This window comes from Myotis daubentonii, chromosome 19 (genome assembly GCF_963259705.1).
Source record: "Myotis daubentonii chromosome 19, mMyoDau2.1, whole genome shotgun sequence".
Classification (NCBI taxonomy): domain Eukaryota; kingdom Metazoa; phylum Chordata; class Mammalia; order Chiroptera; family Vespertilionidae; genus Myotis; species Myotis daubentonii.
Window position 1 is genome coordinate 4,762,782 of NC_081858.1, and position 24,631 is coordinate 4,787,412.

At 50.4% G+C, this 24,631-nt stretch overlaps 1 protein-coding gene across 1 annotated transcript; it reads left to right on the forward strand.

The window, feature by feature from the left end:
• Positions 1 to 1,228: 1,228 nt before the first annotated feature.
• On the forward strand, positions 1,229 to 16,126 carry OASL (2'-5'-oligoadenylate synthetase like). Its single transcript, XM_059676203.1, has 6 exons — positions 1,229 to 1,462; positions 3,870 to 4,152; positions 5,034 to 5,209; positions 10,560 to 10,801; positions 13,116 to 13,263; positions 15,422 to 16,126. The coding sequence occupies exons 1-6, from the start codon at positions 1,259 to 1,261 to the stop codon at positions 15,920 to 15,922; spliced, it is 1,554 nt and encodes a 517-aa protein (XP_059532186.1). The 5' UTR covers positions 1,229 to 1,258; the 3' UTR covers positions 15,923 to 16,126.
• The last annotated feature ends 8,505 nt before the right edge of the window (positions 16,127 to 24,631 follow it).

Genomic DNA, 24,631 nt, shown 5'->3' on the forward strand with positions numbered 1-24,631 from the left:
GATGTGGAGAAGAGGGAGCCCTCTGCACCGCTGGCGAGTACGCGGACGGGCGCAGCCACTGTGGAAAGCAGTATGGAGTTGCCTCAAAAAACTAAAATGGAACTGCTTTACGACCCGGGGATTTCACTTCTGGGAAGATAGCTGAAGAAACTCAAAACGCTTATTTGAAAGCGTGTACGCGGACTCATGTTCGTTGCAGTGTGGTTTCCAATAGCCAAGCTATGGAAGCGCCTCAGGCAGCCGTCAACAGACGAGTGGGTTTTTTTAAAGCTGTGGTGCATACGTCCAGTGGAATATTACTCAGCCATTTTATGTGACGGCTGGATGGACCTAGAGGGCATTGTGCTAAGTGAACTAAGTCAGAGGACGACAAATACCATCTGATTTCTCTTCTATGTGGAATCCAAAGAGCAATGTACACGAACAAACAAAACAGAAAAAGACCCATAGATACAGAGAGTAGACTGAGGGTGGCCAGAGGGGAGGGGGCTGGGTGAAAAAGGTGGGGGATTGAGAAGGGCAGACTGGCAGTTGCAAAGCAGCCCCAGCGACGTCCAGTCCAGCACAGGGAGTGCAGTCCAGAGCATGTGATAACTGTGTCCCGTGCAGGTGGGGACTGGAAACCCCAGCGACACTGCGTAAAGTGTCTGACTGTCTGACCACTGTGCTGCACACCTGAAACTAACACAAAATAATATTCAACATCAACTGTCAGTGAACAGATAAAAATATTCAAATTAAAAAATATAAAGTCTGTTCCACCCGACTTGAGTCCCCACTGCTCATCCCCACCGTGAGCAAACCCCTCCCCTGCCTGAGCGGCAGTCTGGGTGACAAGGTGGGACGGCCGGACTGACGGATCCCATCCAACTCTGACCTCTCGGGAGAGTGGCCTCTTCTAAGGACCAACTCAAGCCAATTTCACTTTCCAAACGTCATTGGAAGGAAACTCAAAAAGTTGAGAATCGAAACCAATGGCAGAAAGTTGGGCCAGAAGCCAAGCCTGTTAAGGTGGCCCCATTCCTCCCAACCTCAGCTCAGCGCCCCTCTGTGCCTCTGCCACAGCCAGGGGTCCCCGAGAAGGGCGCCCCAGATCAGCCCCGTCGCTCCTGGCTTCCTCTCCGCGATGGTCTGTTATCCCAGCAGGGCGCTAGAGGGTAACTGAGGAGGCGCTCCCTTAAAAAAAAGGAGGGGCGGGCATGCCAGGAGCTGGGTGTGTGACTACATATCTGCCTGGCTGGGGTGCTGTCACACAGCCATGGCACTGTCCGCGGAGATGGAGCTGTACGGCACCCCTGCCTCCAGGCTGGACTCCTTCGTGGCTCAGTGCCTGCAGCCCAGCCGGGAGTGGAAGGAAGAGGTGCTGGAGGCCGTGAAGACCGTGGAGCAGTCCCTGAGGGAAGAGCCCCTCGAGAGAGAGTGTGGGCTGGACCAGGAGGTGCGGGTGCTGAAGCTGGTGAAGGTGAGACCGGCTTCTCCATCCCAGGCCAGGGCGGGGCACACCCAGCATGAGGGTCCTTATCTCGGAGGGTGCTGGGGACCTCTGCCTCCTTATCCCTAGCCATGCTGCTGACGTCGCTGGGAGCCCCACCTCGCTGCCTGCACCCCACCCCACTGCTGCCTCGAGCAGAACAACCCGGCAAGGAAGCTAAAATAGTTCACTTTTTGGGGTGCACCAGCATAACCCGAACAGGTGTGATCTCTACGCTGTGCACCGTGTGAGGCAGAAACTGCTCTTTTCCCATTTCTCAGATGAGCAAAACGGAGGCTCAGAGACTTGAGATTCATAGCAACCAAATGCACAGCAAAGCCTTCGGCTGGCTCCTGGTGTGAGTAGATCATCCATAAAATATAGATTAGAAACAATTGGGGAAATTTTTTAAATTTGAGATAGAGAGGGGGAGAGAGAGAGAGAGAGATTGGTTTGTTGTTCCACTTCTTTGTGCCCTGACCTGAGATCGAACCAGCAACCATGGGAAGACACTCTAACCACCTGAGCTACAGGGCTGAGGAAATTTTAGTATGACCTTGATATTAAATGAGATAAGTGAATCATTGTTGATTTTGTTAGGTGTGCTAGTTCTGTGCTTATGGGAGATATGTTCTCTTACGTTGTACACAAATGCTAAATTATTTAGGGACAGAGTTTCTTGGTGTCTATAATTTACTTTAATGTGGTTTAGATGAAGCAAATGTGGCGAGAAGTTAAGACTTGTTGAAGCTGACTGGATATATGAGTTCATTTTATTCTCTATGTTTTACTCTAAAATATATATATATATTTCAAAAAGGAAAAGAGAGGGAGAGAGATAGAAGCATCAATGATGAGAGAGAATCATTGACTGGCTGCCTCCTCCACGCCCCACACTGGGGATCAAGCCCGCAACCTGGGCCCCTGATTGGAATCGAGCCCGGGACCCTTCAGTCCACAGTCTGACCCTCTCTATCCACTGAGCCAAACTGGCTAGGGCTCTATGTTTTACTTTTATTTTTAATAATAAAAAGTTGTGTTTTTTCCATGAAGGCACAGAAAGGTGAGGTGATTTGCCCCAGGCCGCACAGCTGGTGGTACAGCTGGGCTTTGAACCGGGGTCTATCTACCTCCACAGCCAGGGCTCCGGGTGCCCCTGTGAGAGCCCCCCGCAGCTGCTTCATGTGGCCTCCTGTCCTTGAAGGCTCCACATTCAAGAGGCCCAAACTAGAAAGGCCACGGAGCATCCGACAGTCTCAGTCAGTCCCTCATTTAAACATTAAGGAAACCGAGGCGCCGAGAGGATGAGCGATGTCCCAAGGTCACACAGGAAGCTGGTGGCAAGGCAAGACTAGAATTAAGGTGTTGTTCCTTCCCCTCCTTCTGGTTTCCGGCCCAGTGCCCACGTCCTCCCTCCAGGGGAGCCACCTCCGGGAAGGATTTGGAAACCTCAGTCCCCATCTCTTCCCAGCATCTGAAGCTTGAGGTCAAGTGACTTATTTATTTATTTTAATCTTTTTATTGATTTCAGAGAGGAAGGGAGAGGGAGAGAGAGAGAAACATCAATGATGAGAGAGAACCATCAATTGGCTGCCTCCCCTAGGCCCCACACTGGGGATCAAGCCAGCAACCCTGGCCTGTGCCCTGACCGGGAATTGAATCATGACCTCCTGGTTCATAGGTCAATGCTCAACCACTGAGCCACGCCTGCCCGGCTGACTCTATCACTGACTGTGACCATGACTGCTGGCTAGGAGCCAGGGCAAGTAGCTTTCCCCCCACAGCCTGTTTTCTCATCTGTACTTCAGAGATAACTCTACTCGTACCCACCTCAGTCACTGGGGTGAGGATGAAAAGGTCATGTCTGCACGAAGGGCTTTCAGGGGTACCAGACCCAGCGAGTGCTCACCCCACCGGCCGCACCAGTTCACCCACCGGGAGAGGAGGCTGATCTGAGGCCGGTTCATGCCCAGCGATCCCACCTCCCGACAGAGAGAGAGAGAGAGAGAGAGGGAGAGAGATGATTTATGATCACAGCTGGAAAACCAAGGCAGGAGTCAGGTCCAGGTCAGGCTGCCCCACCCCACAGCCCAGGCTCTTATCCACCAGGCAAGGCTGCCCCCCCCCCCCCCTTAATGCCAAAAATCACTCAGACCGTGTCCGCCTCCCCGTGGAGGGGCAGTCATGGTCCCTGGGAGCAGACATGGCTGCAGGGGAGGACAGTCTCAGAGCAAAGCCGGGGAGGAACCTGGGGGCCTGCGCACCCTGCGACCCTGGGTGAGCGGCTTCGCCCCGCGTCTGTTTCCTCGCCTGTAAAGGGGGGGATGGGTGCCCCCCACCCCCCGTCGGGGTGCGGTGACCCTGGCGCCGGGGCCCGGTGACGCTCTGTGTCCCGCAGGTGGGCTCCTTCGGGAACGGCACGGCGCTCGCGGGCAGCGCGGAGGTGCAGCTGGTGGCCTTTCTGAGCTGCTTCCGCGGCTTCCCGGAGGCGGCCGCGCGCCACGGCGCCGCGCTGAGGCTGATCCGGAACACGCTGTGGACCTGCCAGGACCTGCTGGACCTCGGGCTCGAGGTCCTGGGGGTGTCCCCGGGCGTCCCCGATGCTCTCGCCTTCACCGTCCAGACCAGGTGGACCGAGGAGCCGGTCACCGTCACCGTCGTGCCGGCCTACAGGGCCCTGGGTAAGGGAGACGCCACCGTGCCCGGCCCCGGGGACCGGCCACACTCGCCCCCTCCACCCGCCGCGCTGGGGCTGGTGACCCCCTGGCACCGGGTGACCCCGCTCCGCCTGTCGCGTGGCTCAGCTTGGGAAACCGGTTTCTCCAAGGGCCGCGCGGACACCTGTGCGATTGCACCGGAGCCAGGCCCGGGGGGGAGTCAGGAGCGCAACCTCGGTGCTCCCGTAGCTCCTACCGGAGGCGACCCAGGGCCCGGCTCCCGGGCGGCGGGGAACCGGCAGGGACCGGGGGCGGGGCCGAGAGGGACGGCGCGGTCCTGATGCCCGCCCCGCCCAGCGCCCACTCCTCTGCCGGGCGCTCTCAGGGCCCAGCTTTCTCACCTGGAACGGGGTGCCCCCTGCGATGTGGGGGTCCAAGCAAATCTGAGAGAGAGAGAGAGAGAGAGAGAGAGAGAGAGAGAGAGAGAGAGAGAGAGAGAGAGAGATCCGAAACAGACCTGAGCACAGCAAGGGAGACAACAGAGCTTGGGTGGCTGAGATTTAGAAAACGCGCTTGTTTCTGCAGAAGGACTGGCAGCGGTTCTCAACCTGTGGGTCGCGACCCCTTTGGGGGTCGAACAACCCTTTCACAGGGTGGCCTAAGACCATCGGAACACACACATATAATTACATATTGTTTTGTGATGAATCACTGTGCTTTCATGATGCTCAGTGTGTAACAATGACATTGGGGACTGTATTGAAGGGTCGCGCGTTAGGAAGGTTGAGAACCGCTGGTTTATGGCCTCAGGTTTCCCGGGAAACCCTCCTGTGAATTAGCAGGCTCTCCAGGCACAGGCACGGGGCTTCCTAAATCCGCCTCTCCCTTCGCTTCCTCTCCCCCAGGGCCTTCTGCTCCGCACTCGCAGCCGTCCCCCGAGGTCTATGTGAACCTGGTGAAGGCCTGCCCGTACCCCGGGCATCTCTCTCCTTCCTTCTGCGAGCTGCAGAGAGACTTCGTGAAGCATCGACCCACCAAGCTGAAGAGCCTCCTGCGGCTGGTCAAACACTGGTACCTGCAGGTGAGGGGCTGCGGGGCGCGGGGGGAGGTGGAGGAGAGAGGGAAGAAGAGGCAGCGGCCAGACAGGTCATCGCAGGAAACTGCCGCCAGGAGAAATGGAGGTGGCGAGAGAGAGAGAGAGAGAGAGAGAGAGAGAGAGAGAGAGAGAGAGAGAGAGAGAGAGAATGCTAGTGTCATGAAATATAAAGTGGAACAATGAAGAAGCTAGAGAGCCCAGCCGGCCAGCGTGGACCTATGAACCAGAAGGTCACGGTTCCATTCCCTGCTGGCTCATCCCCAGTAGGGGGCGTGCAGGTGGCAGCTGATCAATGATTCTCATTGATGTTTCTCTTTCTCCCTCTCCCTTCCTCTCTGAAATCAATAAAAAAATAAACAAATAAGAAGCCAGAGAAAGAGGAGGAAGAGAAGGAGGAAGGGGAGGAGGAAGAGAAAGAAAAACTGGAGGAAGGAGAAAAATAAGGAACTTACAGAATTTCAGTGAGCAAGTACTTGTAATGCTGCAGTTACACAGTCTAGTCTTGGCTAATGGCATATCTGCACGTTAATCTCTGCCCATTGAGGACAGCTAACAAGAGGAAAGACTCGTTGCATTCCACCCACACCAGTTCCCCTCCAATGGGGGAGTTCCTGGGGTCATGATTAATACTGAGTGAATACGTTCATAGCAGTTGCCTTTTAGATTTCACATGCGATGTCTGCATGGTATCATGCATATTTCAAAATATCCATATGACACCTGAAGCTAATACAATATTGAATGTCAACTGTAATTGAAAAAAGAAAGATTATTAAGGGAAGTGGTATATCTCTTTAAGATATGTCAGGATGTATATATTTATTCCTGGAGAGATTATTCAGAATGAAGTTTATATTTGGTTTTACTTACCTTGTAGTTTTATTTTTTTTTAAATAAATGTTTTTTGTTTTTTTTGGTATATTTTTATTATTGATATTTTTACAGAGAGAAAGGGACAGGGATAAAGAGTTAGAAACATCGATGAGAGAGAAACATCGATCAGCTGCCTCCTGCACACTCCCTGCTGGGGATGTGCCCGCAACCAAGGTACATGCCCTTGACTGGAATCGAACCTGGGACCCTTGAGTCCACAGGCCGGCGCTCTATCCACTGAGCCAAACCAGTTAGGGCTTACCTTGTAGTTTTAAAATAAAAATTATATAAGGTTTATGTACACACAACAATCCAGATGAATAGTCATCTAAACTTGTGAAAGAAGGGCTCAAAAACACAAAAATTAGAAAAATAAAAAGACGTTTTCTAATTTTTAAAAATGGTAAGAGAGTCAGATTTCAGAAGGACTCAGTTAAAAATAATAACAAATGTATTGCCCTGGCTGGTGTGGCTGGGTTGGTTGGGCTTCATCCTGTGCATGGAAAGGTTGTCAGTTCGATTCCCGGTCACGTCGATGTTTTTTTCCTCTCTCTCACTCTCCCTTCCTGTCTCTCTAAAAATCAATTTAAAAACATTTTTTAAAAGAGTAAATGTATTGAAAGATAAAAAATCAGAACATTGCCAAGGTCAGTGAGTTTACAGTTAGTCTGTTTATGGTGGGAAACCAGCAGTTTTCTTATGTGACTATGATATCAACCAGGGTTGTGAAATATCTTTAGACATTAGCATTGCCAAAGCCAAGAATAAAATTGTTTTTGCTGGTAAGACATTCACTTAGAGGAAGCGATCCAAGGCTTGTGGCTTGGAGAACCGAGAGCTCAGTGGAATGGTGTGTTTGCTCTGTTTGTTGCAAAGTGCTTTCTTCCTGAATAGGACACGCACGTTCATGTGTAACGTCTGTCTGAGGGATAATGTTCAGCTTCACTTGGATAGTCCTCCCTGCTGTTCAAGCCTCTGCCCCTAAGTCAAGGATTCGACCACCTATGGTTTTATGAAACTGTTTTTTGATTCAGTATTATTAATTTGATGTTTTCTTTTATTTGACAAGTTTTATCCAGCTAAGTGTTACAGGATGTGTTGATGGAGACGTACGGGCATAAAGAGCTTGTATTGTACGGTAAACAAAACGAGTGTCCCATGATGCTACAGGGGCTCACAGTTCCTGCCTATCAGGAAGTTTGGTAAAGTCCCTGGTGTCAGCATTGACTTTGATGACTCAGTAGTATTTTAGAGTTCACATCAGTTCATGGACTGGGGTCAAGGGCCAAAGGACTGTGTTGAGAAGCCGGAACTGGCGTGTTGAAATTACGAATATGCAGAGTAGGACCTGAGAAGGAGGGGTCAGCAGGTGGTTCCTTCAATATCGAGCTCCCGCCTGGGGAAGTGAAACTCTCAGGGTCATGTTGATTGAAGGTGCAGTTTCAATATACCTACGCAAAGGCCGCAGTCACAGGGTTTATTACCTACAGATTCCAGAAGCAAGAAGGTGAAATGAGCCGAAGGGGTGGGGCTGCCCTTCAGTCCAGATCATGAGCTAACAGGGCAGCAAGCACTCATTATTCATAAGGTAGTTAGGGTGGGTCACTCATTTTTCCCAGGCGTATTTTTTTTTAATTTTTTTTTTAGAGAGAGTGGAAGAGAGAGGGAGAGAGAGAAACATCGATGCGAGAGTGAAACACCGATCTCCGCTGCCTCTGGCACGCCCCCTGCCTGGGCTCGAGCCTGAAACCCAGGCATGTGCCCTAACGGGGAATCAAACCCGCAACCCCTCAGTGCATGGGAAGACACCCAACCAACTGAGCCACACCATCCAGGACTAGTTGAGCTTTTGACTTAAGTTTTTTGTTTATTTGGGGGGATTTTTTTTTTTGCCATTTTAAGTGTACAGTTCAGTGGCAATTACATTCACAATGTTGTGTAAACACTACTATCTATTTCCAGAACTTTTTCATCCCCCCCGCAAACAGAAACTGTACCCATTAAACACTAACTCCCCATGCTACCCTCCCCCAGCCCCTGAGAACCACCATTCTACTTCCTGTCTCTATGAATTTTCCTATTCTAGCTTCCTCATATAAGTGGAGTCATACGATATTTGTCTTTTTGGTCTATCTTATCTTGTCCTTGATTTGTAATAGTGGGATTGATTATCACACCTAATTGGATTAGAGTTCTGGCATAAACACAAACATATTTATATTTGATATATTATTATTGACTTATTGATAAATTGTTTTCTCTAATTCTATCCTGGTAGGAAGAAAGACAAATTTTTATTGAGCTTATGTAAATACTGCATAGTCATGGAAACAGGAACTTAAAGTCACTTTGTAAATATTTAATCATCATTGTAAGCAGGTCCTATATATGCTATTATTTTGCAAAATAATTCTTTGTGTTTTTTTTCCGAGGATTTGTTAGTTTATAACCAATAGCAGGAATTTTTATAGAATTTTTTTAATTCTGAGGTTTCAGTTGGAATAATATATCATTCAAAGAATGTTTAATCTTAGTTTGCACAAGTCTATCATCTTTTCATAAGGATATGATATATATTCAGAAGAAAGAGTTATTTTCTTACATATCCATCAAATATAGAATATTAACCAGGGTTATTCATTCTCTCTCTTTCTCGCTCTTTCTCTCTCTCTCTCTCTCTCTCTCTCTTTCTTTTTACCTTGGTTAAGCCACTGCTTTTATGAAATCATATATTTCCGGAATAAAAGAGTACAGTGAAATTCTGACTCAGACCCATTTGGTAAGGATATGAGCCTTCACCCATGAATTTATTCCTATTCACACTCCATAAATTTCCCATAGTGGAGTGGGGAGAAAGGGACTTGCCCACAGATACATTGTATTGTAATTAGATCATTGTTTTTCATTTATAAACATAAAGACAAAAAGAACTAATGGCTTTGGTTTTACTGCTTTAATTACAGCATAAAATCTATGCATCAGTGAGCTCCTAATCTTACAGGTTATTTTCCAGGTGTCACATACACACACGCAGACAAATTTTTAAGTGATTTAAATTCATAATGACATGCAAGACAACAATAGTGAGGCTCCCAGGAGACATCAGAATACTCAAGGCACACAGATGGAAAAAGAAAGAAGGAAAAATACAAAATACAATCAAATTCCCATTGTCTGGCCCCCAACAGAAAATAAATTCCTATTACCCATCTCCCAATAGCGACCACCAGATGGTCAAACCATAAAACCAGATTCACGGACTGTTGTCACCAGCATGGATGTAAGTGGCCCTTTACAAATAAGAGCAGGAACCAGAATCAGACTTGGCCAAAACTCAGACTTAATCCAGAATTAAAAATAGCAACAGAGGCCCGACCGGCATGGCTCAGTGGTTGAGCACCAGGAGGTCACAGTTCAATTCCTCGTCAGGGCACAGGCCCGGGTTGTGGGCTTGATCCACAGTGTGGGGTGTGCAGGAGGCAACCAATCAATGATTTTCTCTCATCACTGATGTTTCTATATCTCTTTTCCTCTCCCTTTCTCTCTCTGAAATCAATAAAATAAATATTTTAAAAAGCAACAGAGTAGAGTTGGGGAAGGAAGAGAGAGATGTCACAAGAGTAAAAGCTCTTGCCACACGAGATTCACCCTCAGAGTTGAAAAGGGCTCATGTCCACGTGTAAACAGCCCAGGGTGGGTTTCTCAGGCAACACACTTTAGTTCATTTGGGAAATAGGTGACCCTGGACAACCTCAGGGAGACGTCCAACTGCCAAGAGGAACTGAGACGAAAATCATGTATTAAATAAGAACTTGCAGAGAAGTTGCAAGGGAATCGGGCTGCAGAAGAAAAGTCTTAAAGCAATAAAAAATATAATGGGTGTTGAAAGAAACGATGACCAAGATTGCTAGGTTTATAGTTAGTACTTGTTCTTGATGGGAAAATAGCAATTTTCTCACAAGCTTATCATACCTAGGAAGGTCACATGTCCCAGACAGCAATCGTAGAAGAGTCGGAAATCCTAAACATGAAGAAATCAGAGCATCATGAACATCAGCCCTGGCAGGGAACATAGATCTTTTCTTTGGGTTTGGTTTTGGGATTTCGGTTTTGCTTTTATGTACCGTTAAATGGTCTGTCGAAGATCCTAAAAGAAACAAAGGCCTCATTCTTCCGAAGGCTTACAATTCATCGTCTAAGTTTTAAGAATCCTACTAAAATCTCATTTATCTTGGAGAAAATAAATTGTATTGCTGGGTTTAAAATATATTTTTATTGATTTCAGAGAGGAAGGGAGAGGGAGAGAGAGATAGAAACATCAATGATGAGAGAGAATCATTGATCGGCGGCCTCCTGCACCCCCCCCCCCGTTACAAGAACTTGGACTTGCCAGTTTCTGGTCCTGTGCCATCCTGACACAGGGTCTTAGGGTCTCGCTCTCTCCGCCCATCTCTTTCCACAGTATGTGAGAGCCAGGAGCCCCAGGGCCGCGCTGCCCCCTCTCTACGCCCTGGAGCTGCTGACCATCTACGCCTGGGAAATGGGCACGCAGGAGAATGAGAGCTTCAGGTTGGACGAGGGCCTCACCACTGTGATGGAGCTCCTCCAGGAGCACCAGTCCCTTTGTATCTACTGGACCAAGTACTACACGTTCCAGAACCCGATCATTGAGGACGTTGTCAGAAAACAGCTCCAAAGAGAGAGGTACTGGGCCCCTGCTTCTAAACACATGTCCGAGAGGGAAGCAAGAGAACGAGGGAGGGTGCTAGTGGGGAGGGGGCTGTATTAAGTAGCAAGGCTGCAATGAAACCTTGAACTGGCCGTGGAAATCTCACGTTAGCCACCTTCCAAAATCGCCAGGGGCCTTAGCAGCTACACGCCTTTTCCTTGGCTCTCAAGCCACCGCTCCCTCCTACCTTAGCCCACTTGCCCTCAGAAGAGCATGTCAGTGTTTCTTAAAGAGAGCGTGAGAAAGTGGAAAGAATCACGGAGACCCGAGTTTACTCCCAGCTCTGCCTCGGTTCCTTCTCCGTAAAACAGGAGCCCCCGCACCACCGACACGGGACTGTTTGAGGGTCAGAGAGAGTATCTGCGAAGGCCTCCTGGTCGATGCCTGCGGTGGCACATGCTGCCGGGCCCGTCCGCAGCCCTGGGGCTTTTACTATTTCCGCGAAAGCTGGCTCAGCCCCCAACGGCAGCACCTGCGTCCCTTTGCCTGGTGGCAGTTGGTGGCTAAATACCCCAGCTCCCTCCCCTCTCTGATGGAAGGACTCGCTCTGGGTCACGCCTGCTATACTGCTAATCCCAGCGTCCCTCCCGGGAGACTAACTTCCAGCCTCCACTGCAGCAATCACCCCGATGCTCACCCTGATGGGCACCCTTCCTGTCCTTCTCACTCCCCACGCCCTCATTGGTGATCCTGGCTCTCCTTCTGAATAAACTCTTGCACTCAAATCCTTCCCTTGGGAACCTGCTGCTGGGAGAACCCAGCCTGAGACAATTCTTCATATCCGGAGGTCTAAGTCAACGCAAGCAATATCACAAGACTGTTCATTGCTCTTTTACGTGAGTGATGGGTCTTTTTCTTTCTTTTTTTTTTTAAACAAGGAAGACAAGCCTGGTCTCCTTAAGAAAAGAGGACTGATTATAAGGAACCCAGAAAATTGAGGTTGGAAAACCATCAGGACCTGACAAACCTTTAGATCCCTCTCTCCCTGACACACTGTCTCACCGCCCACCCTCTCTTTCCTCTTGGCCTCTGCTTCTCTCCCCACACCTGCCCTGCTTCCCTCTTACTTGCTGAGGGACCTCCATCATCCCTGGTCCAAACTCCAGAGAGAACCAGTCTGATCACTAGGCATCAGCCCTGTGTATCGGGTCCCCAGATGGGGCACTTTGGGTCAGGTGACCCACCCCGTCAGGCAGCCTGGCTTCTACAGGGAGCCAGGGATGTTGGGAGTAACGAGCTTGGAGCCGGAAATGTTCAGTTCACTCCAATGGCCTGCTATCACCTTCTGTCACGTGAAGTCACGGCTCCCTCCTAAGTCGAAAGCCCCTGGAACAAGGCCAGCTCTTATCATGGGCGTGGCATCCAACACATGTTGTCACGCAAGCAACCCAAGGAAACTAACCCTAACCCTAAGCCCCTTCAAGCTTGTATTCCTTAAACTATTCATTCAGCGTTTCTGTAGAGGAGAGACACGTAGAGGCAACCCAACCTCTCCTCTTTTGAGGAGGAATCCCACCTGCTGGTTGTGAGAACTTAGGGAGGTCTATGTGCCTCGGTTTCCTCATCTGTAAAATGGGGAGAACAACAGCAATACTAGTCCCCACCTATGGAATTGTAAGCATTAAAAGAGGGAAATTCACAGAGGGTTTGGCCCAGTACCCCAAGTATCAGTAGTTGGGGGAGAGGGAGTTATTATTTAAAATGATTCAGCAGCTCTAGCCTCCAACTTACGTAGCCTGTCAGCAAAACAAAGCCTTTGAACTTAAGAGGCCCACCTACCTGAGTGGGCATCTGATATTGCTTTGGCATCTCACTCTCTCCCCCGCCCCCACATACACACACACATCATCATCATCATCAAAATTTCTTTTAAACATATTTTTATTGATTTCAGAGAGGAAGGGAGAGGGAGAGAGATAGAAACATCAGTAATGAGAGAGACTCATTGATGGGCTACCTCCCACACATCCCCTAATCAAGCCCATAACCCTGGCATGTGCCCCAACCAGGCATCAAACTGTGACCACCTGGTTCATAGGTCAACACTAAACCACTGAGCCACGCCCGCCAGGCAAAATTTTTTTTACAAACATCTAGAGAATTCTCCCCAAGAGGAATTCTTGGAAATCTAGTGGTCTCTGTCCTGTGACTCTCCAGCAATGTCTCTGAGCCCTCGTGGACTGAGGGCTGGGGCTCTGGACTCACAGAGGCTCAGGCCTTGAAGAGGTGATGCCTGAGAAGGCTGCTTTCTGGCCAGAAAGAGCCTGGGACCCTCTCCCTGTGTTGCAGGCCCATCATCCTGGATCCAGCTGACCCCACCTACAACGTGGCGGAAGGGTGCCGATGGGACATAGTGGCTCAGAGGGCCTGCCAGTGCCTGAAGCAGGACTGTTGCTATGACGGCAAGGACAACCCGGTCCCCAGCTGGAACGTGAAGGTAAGGGCTCCCCCTGGGCGGCTGCCAGGGGCTTGAGGCCCAGAATGAGACACATGCACAGCGTTCACCTGCTTATTTCTGTGTCAGCGGAGCCAACGGGGCACTGGGGTCAGACAGTGCGAGGCCTGGCTGCATGACCCGCCGGCTCTGTGAACTCGGGGAAATGACTCAGCTCGCTGAGCCTCCGATTTCCTACCTTCAGATCCTTGTTCTGCTTTCCTTCCTTCTTCCCAGACCTTCCTGAGAATCAGTTCTGTGCTCCCAATCATTCCTTGCACGAACTGAGCCCAGGCCAGTCCAATCAGCCAGCTGTTTTGTGCCAACACTGGGCTTGGGGCAAGTGTGGGGGGGGGGGGCAACAATCTCTGAAACAAACTTGTGCAAACTGCTGAAGGACACCTGAATTTTGAGTTGTCTTAAAACGGATTGGAGCCTGGCCGGTGTGGCTCAGTGGTTGAGGTACAGGAGGCAGCTGATCAATGATTCTCTCTCACCATTTATGTTTCCATCTCTCTCCCCTTCTCCCTTCCTCTCTAAAATCAATAAAAATATATTTTACATAAATAAATAAGTAAATAAATAAAATGGATTGGAGAATTAGTTCTCTCATGTTCTCGAACTAGGCCTTCTCGATCAGTAAACCTTTCCTTGCTCCAAATTCTGGGGGTCGGGGGGGAGGGAATTCCTAGAAAGAATTACCAGAGAAGATACTCAGAAAACAAACAAACAAAAAAATGCTAAATAACAGATAATATTACGTGATGCCAAACCTACAGTACAGGCAAAGGCCCTCTCGCAATCCGGGACCCCTTGGGGGATCTCGGACTGCTGATTTCGGCCCCATCCCCATAGGCCAGGCTGAGGGACCCCACCAGTGCACCGGGCCTCTAGTATGTATATAAGATATATGGTTAATCTCTTCCTGCCCTCCCCTTCCCCTTCCCCTTCCCTCTGATATTCATCAGTCTTTTCCATGCTTCTATGCCTGTGTGTTGAGCATCTGCCCCCTGGGGGTCAGTGCGCATCATAGCTACGGGTTGAATGGTCGCTTAGGCATATATATATATTAGAGGCCTGGTGCACGAAATTCGTGCACGGGGGAGGGGGGAAGTCCCTCAGCCCTGCCTGCTCCCTCTCGCAATCTGGGAGCCTAGCTGACAGCTTAGGCCCACTCCCCGTGGGGCAGTCAGGCATCCTTAGCACTGCCATGGGGATGGGAGAGGCTTCCACTACCGCCGCTGCGCTCACCAGCCATGAGCCTGGCTCAGGGCTTCTGGCTGAGCTGCGCTCCCCCTGTAGGAGCACACTGACCACCGGGGGCAGCTCCTGCATTGAGCATCTGCCCCCTGGTGGTCAGTGCACGTCATAAGGACCAGTTGTTCCACTGTTTGGTCAATTTGCATATTAGCCTTTTATTATATAGCATACACACACTAGGGGCCCAGCACACGAATTTGTGCACCTTGAAAGGAACTGTGGGCCGCAAGGCTGTGGTGGGCACAGGGCGGGTCTTGGCCCATCCTCCACACCCCCACCCAGCCCCTCCCACCACGGCCCCCGGTCCCCTGTCTACCGGCAGCCCTGTGCGTGCCCCCTGGTAGTCAGCACACATCATAGTGACTGGTTGTTCGGGTGTTCCACCATTTGGGTGTTCCACCGTTCAGTCTATTTGCATATTAGCCTTTTATTATATAGGATATATATTTTTTATTGATTTCAGAGAGGAAGGAAGAGGGAGAGAGAGATAGAAACATCAATGATGAGAGAGAATCATTGATTGGCTGCCTCCTGCACGCCCCTACTGGGGATCAAGCCTGCAACCCGGACACATGCCCTGACTGGCAATTGAACCCTGACCTGGTTCATGGGTCAATGCTAACCAGTGAGACACACTAACTGAGCCACTTCACCCTTCTTGACCACAATTTCCTTATCTGTAAAATGGGCTAATAGGAGAACCAACCCCTCTTAGGGCTGCTGTGAGAATAAAATGCTTTAAGAAGAGAATAAAAGGCACCCAGCATGGGACCTGGAAGGTGGCTGGCACTCCCTGAGTGTTTGCTGCTGCTGCTGTTGGAAAGATAAGGACAGGTAAGGGGAACGTTGGCGTGTCAGACAGAGGAATGTGGTGACTCAGCCCCTCGCGTCTCTCTTGCAGAGGGCACGGGACATCCAGGTGACCGTGGAGCAGTGGGGCTGCCAGGATTGGACCCTCATGGTGAACCCTTACAGCTCCATTAGGAAGGTCAAGGAGAAGATCCAGCGGAGACAGTGCTGCGAGGGCCTGCAGCGCCTGTCCTTCCAGACTCCCAGCGGCGAGCGGAAGCTCCTCCGCAGCCGCAGCTCCCTGGCCGAGTTCGGGATCTTCTCCGACACGCGCGTCTGCCTGCTGGAGACCATCCCCCCGGAGATCCAGGTCTTTGTGCAGAATCCGGAAGGTGGGAGCCACGCCTATGCCGTCGACCCCAACAGCTTGGTGCTGGGCCTGAAGCAGCAGATAGAAGACAAGCAGGGGCTGCTCAGAAAGCAGCAGGAGCTGCAGTTCCTAGGCCAGGTCCTGCAGGACTGGTCCGTTTTGGGGAGCTATGGTATCAGGGACAGCGACACCCTCATCCTCTCCAAGAAGAAAGACACACATTTCCCATTTCTGCCCAGCTAGTTTCCTCTGGGGAACCTCTCTGGGCGGTTCTGCCATCTAATCCAGGACCCACCCTGTCAATCACTCCTTCAGCCGCTGCTGAGGGGCCCCAGGTCTCCTCCGGCTTTGTAAAGAGTTACCCGAGCCCTCCCTGCCAGGAGGAATGGGGAGGGTGTGGGCGATTAGATATACTGTGAACATAAAAACATTCAAACCTGTAAAGAATTTTTGTGAGTTTATTTGAGCCAAACTGTCGACAATTGCTGGGAAGCAGAACCTCAAGGAATTGAGATAATGCTCCAGAGAATGGTGGGTTACATCTGTATTTATACATTGCAATCAAAGGAAAGGGACATAGGTGGGGTACATGAAATCCATTGGTGATAGACTAGAGAGGCGGGAGAAAGCAAAGCAGGGAAACCCCTGGGATTGGATAAAAAGTAAAATGATGGACACATCATACTTAGGTGGGTGCGGGAACGATGAACACAACAATGAAGGAATCTGTGGTCTCTGTCCTGGCGCCCAGGTACATTACGTTGTGCCCCGAGGGCTCCAGAAAAGGGGAAGTTACCAGTTACTCAGACATTTCAAGGGTATGTTATAGATGCAAAAAGACAGGCTCAGTTAAGGTAAAGGTTGACCTTGTCAGTGAAGATACTGGCCTAGGATGTAACTACCCACCATCACTGTTTTTAGTTAAAGTTTAATTTCAGACCATTCTTTGTGGTGAATTTAGGTCTCTGAGTTTGCAAGACCGCCATGCAGGCCTCCCCTGAGCTTGTCAGGTTTGCATGTGGCCCCTTTCGTCCACAATACAAATGAACAGACCACATATGACAATAGAATTCTGACCCACAATCTCTGCAGCCACCACTTTGGAAAGCCAAACCACAACCTGTGCAGCCATCAACACAAAATCGCCAGGACTTGGTCAATAGCTGCCAGTTTCCTTACCCGCCCTCCCCTCCCCCCTTGTCTTCCAACTCAGGACCAAGCAGAGGAAACCAAATAACCTTGCTAACAATCACATGGGATGATTTCCTGCTTCTGGAGAGCCCGCCTCCAGCCAGCCCAGGCCCCCACCTCAGCCAGGGCACACCGGAGGCCTTCTCCCTTTTCCACTATAAAACGTTCGAGTCTGCCAGATGCAGGGATGTTGGGTGACTCCCTCGCTACAGCAAGTTGGGAATAAATAACCTTTGTTGATTCTCTTTTGGATGGTCTTCATTTCTTTCCACTGGTGCTAATGCTGTCCTGGTGGTTATTGCTTAATCTGAAAGGGCAGGGCTAAGCCCTCCATCTTGCCCTGGATCCTCCATTTTTGGGCAGCAGCCATTAGCCATGTGCTCAGCAAGGAGCTTCTTCCCGGAAGCCCAAGCCTCTGCTAGCTACACCTAAGATTTCTTTAAAGTAACCAATGATAATCAAGGGAAGTGCGCGTCATAGATACGACCACATCCTGTGTAACAAGACACCGACTTGCGCCCGGCCAATCAGCAGGGCCCACAGTCCTCTCTCCTCCCCTTCCTCAACCCCCCTATAAAACCCCTCTCCCCACAGAGCTCCCTCTCTCTCTGCCACTTGCCACCGCGTCGGTGCGTGTGGTTGGGGAGCCGAGCTAGCTCGAATAAAGCCTCTTTGCTTTTGCATCGGACTCGGCTGGCTCCCTGGTGGTCTTTTGCGGATCCTGAAATCTGGGCATAACAAATCCTTTGAGCCTCAGAGTGGTCATCAACATTGTCTACACCCTGCCAGGGGCTGGGGCCATACTCTGCGATGTGGTACTTCTCGCCCTACTCACTTTCAATAGAATATAAAATGCATCTTATGATTGGTTCTCAAAGCCTCTGGGAAATTTATCCATAGTAACCTGCCTAATTCCCACCTCTTTTTGCCTTCAGGGGCAAAAAGAGTGCCTCCTTTCCCTGGGGTAGACAGGCTAGACCAGTGATGGCGAACCTATGACATGCGTGTCAGAGGTGACACTGGAACTCATTTTTTTGGTTGATTTTTCTTTGTTAAATGGCATTTAAATATATAAAATAAATATCAAAAATATAAATCTTTGTTTTACTATGGTTGCAAATATCAAAAAATTTCTATATGTGACACGGCACCAGAGTTAAGTTAGGGATTTTCAAAATGCTGACACGCCGTGCTCAAAAGGTTCGCCATCACTGGGCTAGACCCTGCCCTTCCCCATCTTTGTATCCTTCACATTGTAGGTAATGGACATATTCCTGTGTGTGTGTGTGTGTATGTGTGTGTGTGTGTTTTAAAGAATAAGTTAGAGAAAACCAAGATGGCGGAATAGGTAAACACCGGAGTTAGCTGCCTCGAACAACCACTTCACAAATACAACTAAAAGACTGAATGGACATCGCCCAGAACCATAGGAAGACTGGCTGAAGGGAAATTCTTCAACTAGAAGGAAAGAGAACAGCATAGGAGACTCAGAGGAGGCGCAGTGCGGAAAATACAAAGGTGCAGAGGTACCCGAGGAGTGGGCTGGTAGCTGAGGGCGTGGTTGTCGTTTTCAATCGGGAGGGAGTCTCAGATTCTGAGCTCCAGTTCTGGGCAAGTCTCTAGGGACCCAGACTCAAACGGGAGAAGCGGGACTGTCTGGCATCGGTCGGAATGTGAGGGCAGCTTTCTCTCCGAGGTTTGCAGCGGTTGCTGGGACTCTGAGAGGCAGAGCCTCTGGGGACGGGACTGAGAAAAGCCATAACTGCTCCCTCCACCTGCTCTGTTGATCCCGTGTGACCCGCCCCGCCCAAGCCCTGTGCAGAGCCATTTGCCAGATAGCCTCAGGCAAAGGCTAGATTAGCACCTCCCTAGAGGACAGAAGTTTTCCCACTGCAGACACAGCTGATTCTCACAGCCAGTTGGCCTGGAGGTCAAATCCCCCTAGTATTAACTACAACAATCAAGGCTTAACTACAACAAGACTGCGCACAAAGACCACTAGGGGGTGCACCAAGAAAGCATAAAAAATGCGGAGACAAAGAAACAGGACAAAATTGTCAATGGAGGATATTGAGTTCAGAACCACACTTTAAAGGTCTCTCAAGAACTGTCTAGACGCTGCCGATAAAGTTATTGAGATCCTCAAGAAATCTAATGAGACCCTCGATGTTATGATAAAGAAACAACTAGAAATTAAGCATACAGGGACTAAAATAACGAATATTATACAGACTCCCAACAGCAGACCAGAGGAGCGCAAGAATCAAGGCAAAGATTTGAAATGCGAAGAAGCAAAAAACACCCAACCAGAAAAGCAAAATGAAAAAAGAATCCGAAAATACGAAGATAGTGTAAGGAGCCTCTGGGACAGCTTCAAGCGTACCAACATCAGAATTATAGGGGTGCCAGAAGATGAGAGAGAGCAAGATATTGAAAACCTATTTGAAGAAATAATGACAGAAAACTTCCCCTACCTGGTGAAAGAAAGAGACTTACAAGTCCAGGAAGCGCAGAGAACCCCAAACAAAAGGAATCCAAAGAGGACCACACCAAGACACATCATAATTAAAATGCCAAGAGCAAAAGACAAAGAGAGAATCTTAAAAGCAGCAAGAGAAAGAAACTCAGTTACCTACAAGGGAGTACCCATACAACTGTCAGCTGATTTCTCAACAGAAACTTTGCAGGCCAGAAGGGAGTGGCAAGAAATATTCAAAGTGATGAATGCCAAGAACCTACAACCAAGATTACTTTATCCAGCAAAGCTATCATTCAGAACTGAAGGTCAGATAAAGAGCTTCACAGATAAGGAAAAGCTAAAGGAGTTCATCACCACCAAACCAGCATTATATGAAATGCTGAAAGGTATCCTTTAAGAGGAGGAAGAAGAAGAAAAAGGTAAAGATACTAATTATGAACAACAAATATGCATCTATCAACAAGTGAATCTAAGAATCAAGTGAATAAATAATCTGATGAACAGAATGAACTGGTGATTATAATAGAATCAGGGACATAGAAAGGGAATGGACTGACTATTCTTGGGGGGGAAAGGGGTGTGGGGGATGTGGGAAGAGACTGGACAAAAATCGTGCACCTATGGATGAGGACAGTGGGTGGGGAGTGAGGGCGGAGGGTGGGGCGGGAACTGGGAGGAGGGGAGTTATGGGGGGAAAAAAAAAGAGGAACAAATGTAATAATCTGAACAATAAAGATTTAATTAAAAAAAAAAAAGAAAAAAGAATCCGAAAATACGAAGATAGTGTAAGGAGCCTCTGGGACAGCTTCAAGCGTACCAACATCAGAATTATAGGGGTGCCAGAAGATGAGAGAGAGCAAGATATTGAAAACCTATTTGAAGAAATAATGACAGAAAACTTCCCCTACCTGGTGAAAGAAAGAGACTTACAAGTCCAGGAAGCGCAGAGAACCCCAAACAAAAGGAATCCAAAGAGGACCACACCAAGACACATCATAATTAAAATGCCAAGAGCAAAAGACAAAGAGAGAATCTTAAAAGCAGCAAGAGAAAGAAACTCAGTTACCTACAAGGGAGTACCCATACAACTGTCAGCTGATTTCTCAACAGAAACTTTGCAGGCCAGAAGGGAGTGGCAAGAAATATTCAAAGTGATGAATGCCAAGAACCTACAACCAAGATTACTTTATCCAGCAAAGCTATCATTCAGAACTGAAGGTCAGATAAAGAGCTTCACAGATAAGGAAAAGCTAAAGGAGTTCATCACCACCAAACCAATATTATATGAAATGCTGAAAGGTATCCTTTAAGAAGAGGAAGAAGAAGAAAAAGGTAAAGATACTAATTATGAACAACAAATATGCATCTATCAACAAGTGAATCTAAGAATCAAGTGAATAAATAATCTGATGAACAGAATGAACTGGTGATTATAATAGAATCAGGGACATAGAAAGGTAATGGACTCACTATTCTTGGTGGGGAAAGGGGTGTGGGGGATGCGGGAAGAGACTGGACAAAAATTGTGCACCTAGGGATGAGGACAGTGGGGGGGGGTAAGGGCAGAGGGTGGGGTGTGGGGTGGGAACTGGGTGGAGGGGAGCTATGGGGGGGGGGGAAAGAGGAACAAATGTAATAATCTGAACAATAAAGATTTACAAAAAAAAAAAAAAGGATAAGTCACCTTCCTCTCTTTCATAATAGAAAAGCCCAAGGCCAGAAAGTTTATTTTAATAAAAATTTTAGCACACTCAGCTTCAAAGATAAAACATGATGAAAAGCATTCCAAAGACAAAACTGACTTTGTTCATCCTTCATAGTGGAGTGTTCTATGTCACCACAGAGATTCTAATGTGTTGGTCTTGGGTGGGTCCTAGGAGTCAGTATTTAAAAGTTTCCAATGTGGCCCTGGCTGGTTTGGCTCAGTGGATAGAGCATCAGCCTGAGGACTAAAGGGTCCTGGGTTTGATTCTGGTCAAGGGCACATGCCCAGGTTGTGGGCTCAATTGGCAGGAGGCAGACAATCAATGATTCTCTCTCATCATTGATGTTTCTATGTCTCTCTCCCTGTCCCTTCCTCTCCAAAATCAATAAAAATATATTTAAAAATAAATAAATAAAAGTTTCTGTTGTGCCCAGATTTCAAAGTTCCCAAGACCTCCAGGGAGCCAGTCAGTCCGATGCAAAAGCAAAGAGTCATTTATTTTCAAACCTAGGTTTGGCTCCCCTGCCACACTCACTGATGCAACGATAAGCTCCAGTGGCCGAGAGAGCGAGGCCTGATGGGACAGGGGGTTTTAAAGGGGGGTGGAGTGAGGGCAGGAGAGGGCACTGTGGGCCCCGCCGATTGGCCAGGCGCGAGTCGGTACAGGATGTGGTCATAGTGATGGCATTCACTTCCCTTGATTATTATTGGTTAATCCAGAGAAATCCTGGGTGTGGCTAGCAGCGGCTTCTTCCCGTGAGGAAGCACATGGCACCGTCCCAAAATGGAGGACCCAAGGCAAGATGGAGGGCGCACATGGCTCTGTCCCAAGATGGAGGACCCAAGGCAAGATGGAGGGCGCAGTCCTTGTCCGGCTCCTGCTGCTGCCGCTCGAACTCACCACAAGGCAGGATGGCCCTCCCGCACAGCACCCGCAGCTGGCCCGAGGGCAGACGGGGACTCCAGCGCGTCTGGGCGGCACAGGCCCAGCACACGGGGTGCGGCCGGAGGAGCGGCCCAGCTCTGGGGGAGCGGCATCCGCTCGGAGCAGGCCCCGCCCATGGGGCCAGCGCACTGCAGCATGGCGGCCTCCCGGAGCCAGGGCACGCGCCCCACTCCGCTGCTGCACTGGGCCCGGTGGGGGGGGGGGGGGGGCAGCGGGCGGGGGGGCAGCCCGCGCTGGGCTCCCGCTGTGGGCCGGGGAGCCAATGCCCCCCCAATGGGGCCCGGCGGCCGGCCCACGCAGGCCCCGGTCCCCCGACCAGGCCCCGAGGGCCACACGGACCCTCGGCCCCAGCGCGGGCAAGCGGGGAGCCGACCACCGGGGAAGGGAGGGAAGAGCCAGGCGGTGAGGCCTTCCGCTCCCAGGACCTCCCCAGTGGTTGGTCGCCGCCAGGCCCCCACCCCTCGGCCCCCCGCCGGCCACCACGCAGCCAGTGGGGACACTTGGACCCGCTCCGGGCGCGGAGGGATCCCAGCGGCCAGACTCCTCCCCCCGCACCGCCTGGAGAGGCAGGCGGCCTTTCAGTTTCCAGTGTGCGGAACTTTGCAGAAGTCCGGAGCTAGAAAACTGCCATTGTGTGTTCTGCGAAACTTTACTGTGTGTTCCAGTCACCTGGAGAACCTATTTAACTGCAGGTTGTGATTCAGTAGCTCTAAGCTGAACTAAGACTCTGCATTTCTAACAAACTCCTGAGTGTGGCAGATGCTGCTGGCTCACAGATTATATTCTGAGTAGATTATATTCTGAGTAGAAGCAAGGCCTAGCCTATCGGAGAAAATAGATTGAGTCCTACTTCTCAAGAGATTCTGATTAGGTTAGTGAAAGGCGCACCGCCTCTCTGGGCGGTGCGGGAGGAGGAGTCTGGCCGCTGGGATCCCTCCGCGCCCGGAGCGGGTCCAAGTGTCCCCACTGGCTGCGTGGTGGCCGGCGGGGGGCCGAGGGGTGGGGGCCTGGCGGCGACCGACCACGGGGGAGGTCATGGGAGCGGAAGGCCTCACCGCCTGGCTCTTCCCTCCCTTCCCCGGTGGTCGGCTCCCCGCTTGCCCGCGCTGGGGCCGAGGGTCCGTGCAGCCCTCGGGGCCCGGTCCGGGGGACCGGGGCCTGCGTGGGCCGGCAGCCGGGCCCCATGTGGGGGGCATTGGCTCCCCGGCCCACAGCGGGAGCCCAGCGCGGGCTGCCCCCCCCCCCCCCCCCCGACCGGGCCCAGTGCAGCAGCGGCGGCAGCGGAGTGGGGTGCGTGCCCTGGCTCGGGGAGGCCGCCATGCTGCAGTGCGCTGGCCCCATGGGCCGGGCCTGCTCCGAGCGGATGCCGCTCCCCCAGAGCTGGGCCGCTCCTCCGGCCGCACCCCGTTTGCTGGGCCTGCGCCTCCCAGACGCGCTGGAGTCCCGGTCTGCCCGCGGGCCAGCTGCGGGTGCTGTGCGGGAGGGCTATCCTGCCTTGTGGTGAGTTCGAGCGGCAGCAGCAGGAGCCGGACAAGGACTGCGCCCTCCATCTTGCCTTGGGTCCTCCATCTTGGGACAGAGCCATGTGCGCCCTCCATCTTGCCTTGGGTCCTCCATTTTGGGACGGTGCCATGTGCTTCCTCACGGGAAGAAGCCGCTGCTAGCCACACCCAGGATTTCTCTGGATTAACCAATAATAATCAAGGGAAGTGCACACCATCACTATGACCACATCCTGTACCGACTGGCGCCTGGCCAATCGGCAGGGCCCACAGTGCCCTCTCCTGCCCTCACTCCGCCCCCCTATAAAACCCTCTGTCCCACCAGGCCTCTCTTTCTCTGCCACTGGACTTTCTGCTGTGTCGGTGGGTCTGGTGAACGGGGAGCGCAGGCCGGCTTGCATAATAAAGGACTCTTTGCTTTTGCATCGGACTGACTGGCTCCCTGGGGGTCTTGGGAACTTTGAAATCTGGGTACAACAGTTAGTTTTTGGTTAGACCCAACAATCTGCATTTAAAAAAAAATATTTTTATTGATTTCAGAGAGAAAGGGAGAGGGAGAGAGAGTTGGAAACATCAATGATGAGAGAGAATCCTGGATCGGCTGCCTCCTACATGCCTCACACAGGAGATGGAGCCTGCAACCCAGGCATGTGCCCCAACCGGGAATCCAACCATGACTTCCTGGTTCATAGGTTGATGCTCAACCATTGAGCCACGCCGGCCGGGCTGCATTTTAACAGGTTTTCTAAGTTGTTTCTGATTCTCAGGTGGATTTCAGAATTCCTGGAATAAATGAATAAAAATGAAACTAAATTGAAAGAAACCCTGGGGATTAACCCTGGTTTTGTCATCAACCCCTGTATGACCTTAGGCAATTTCCCTCTCTGTCTCCTTTTCCTCATCAATTAAAGGATGGAGCAGTTGATTTCTTTTTATTTTTTTATTTTTATTTTTTTATTGCTTAAAGTATTACAAAGGGTATTACATATGTATCCATTTTATCCCCCCGAGCAGTTGATTTCTTTGGCACTTCTAAACTCTTACGTTTGTGGAAACTCCCACAACAAATCCATGGCCATCGGCGGCCTGCGTCTGAGAACTACAATCCCCACAATGCCGCGCAGTCGCC

Coding starts and splice junctions, on each gene's coding strand:
- OASL (XM_059676203.1), top strand. CDS start 1,259: ATGGCACTGTCCGCGGAGATGGAGCTGTACGGCACCCCTGCCTCCAGG. Junction 1,463..3,869: donor GGGTGCTGAAGCTGGTGAAG/GTGAGACCGGCT, acceptor TGTGTCCCGCAG/GTGGGCTCCTTCGGGAACGG. Junction 10,802..13,115: donor AAACAGCTCCAAAGAGAGAG/GTACTGGGCCCC, acceptor CCTGTGTTGCAG/GCCCATCATCCTGGATCCAG.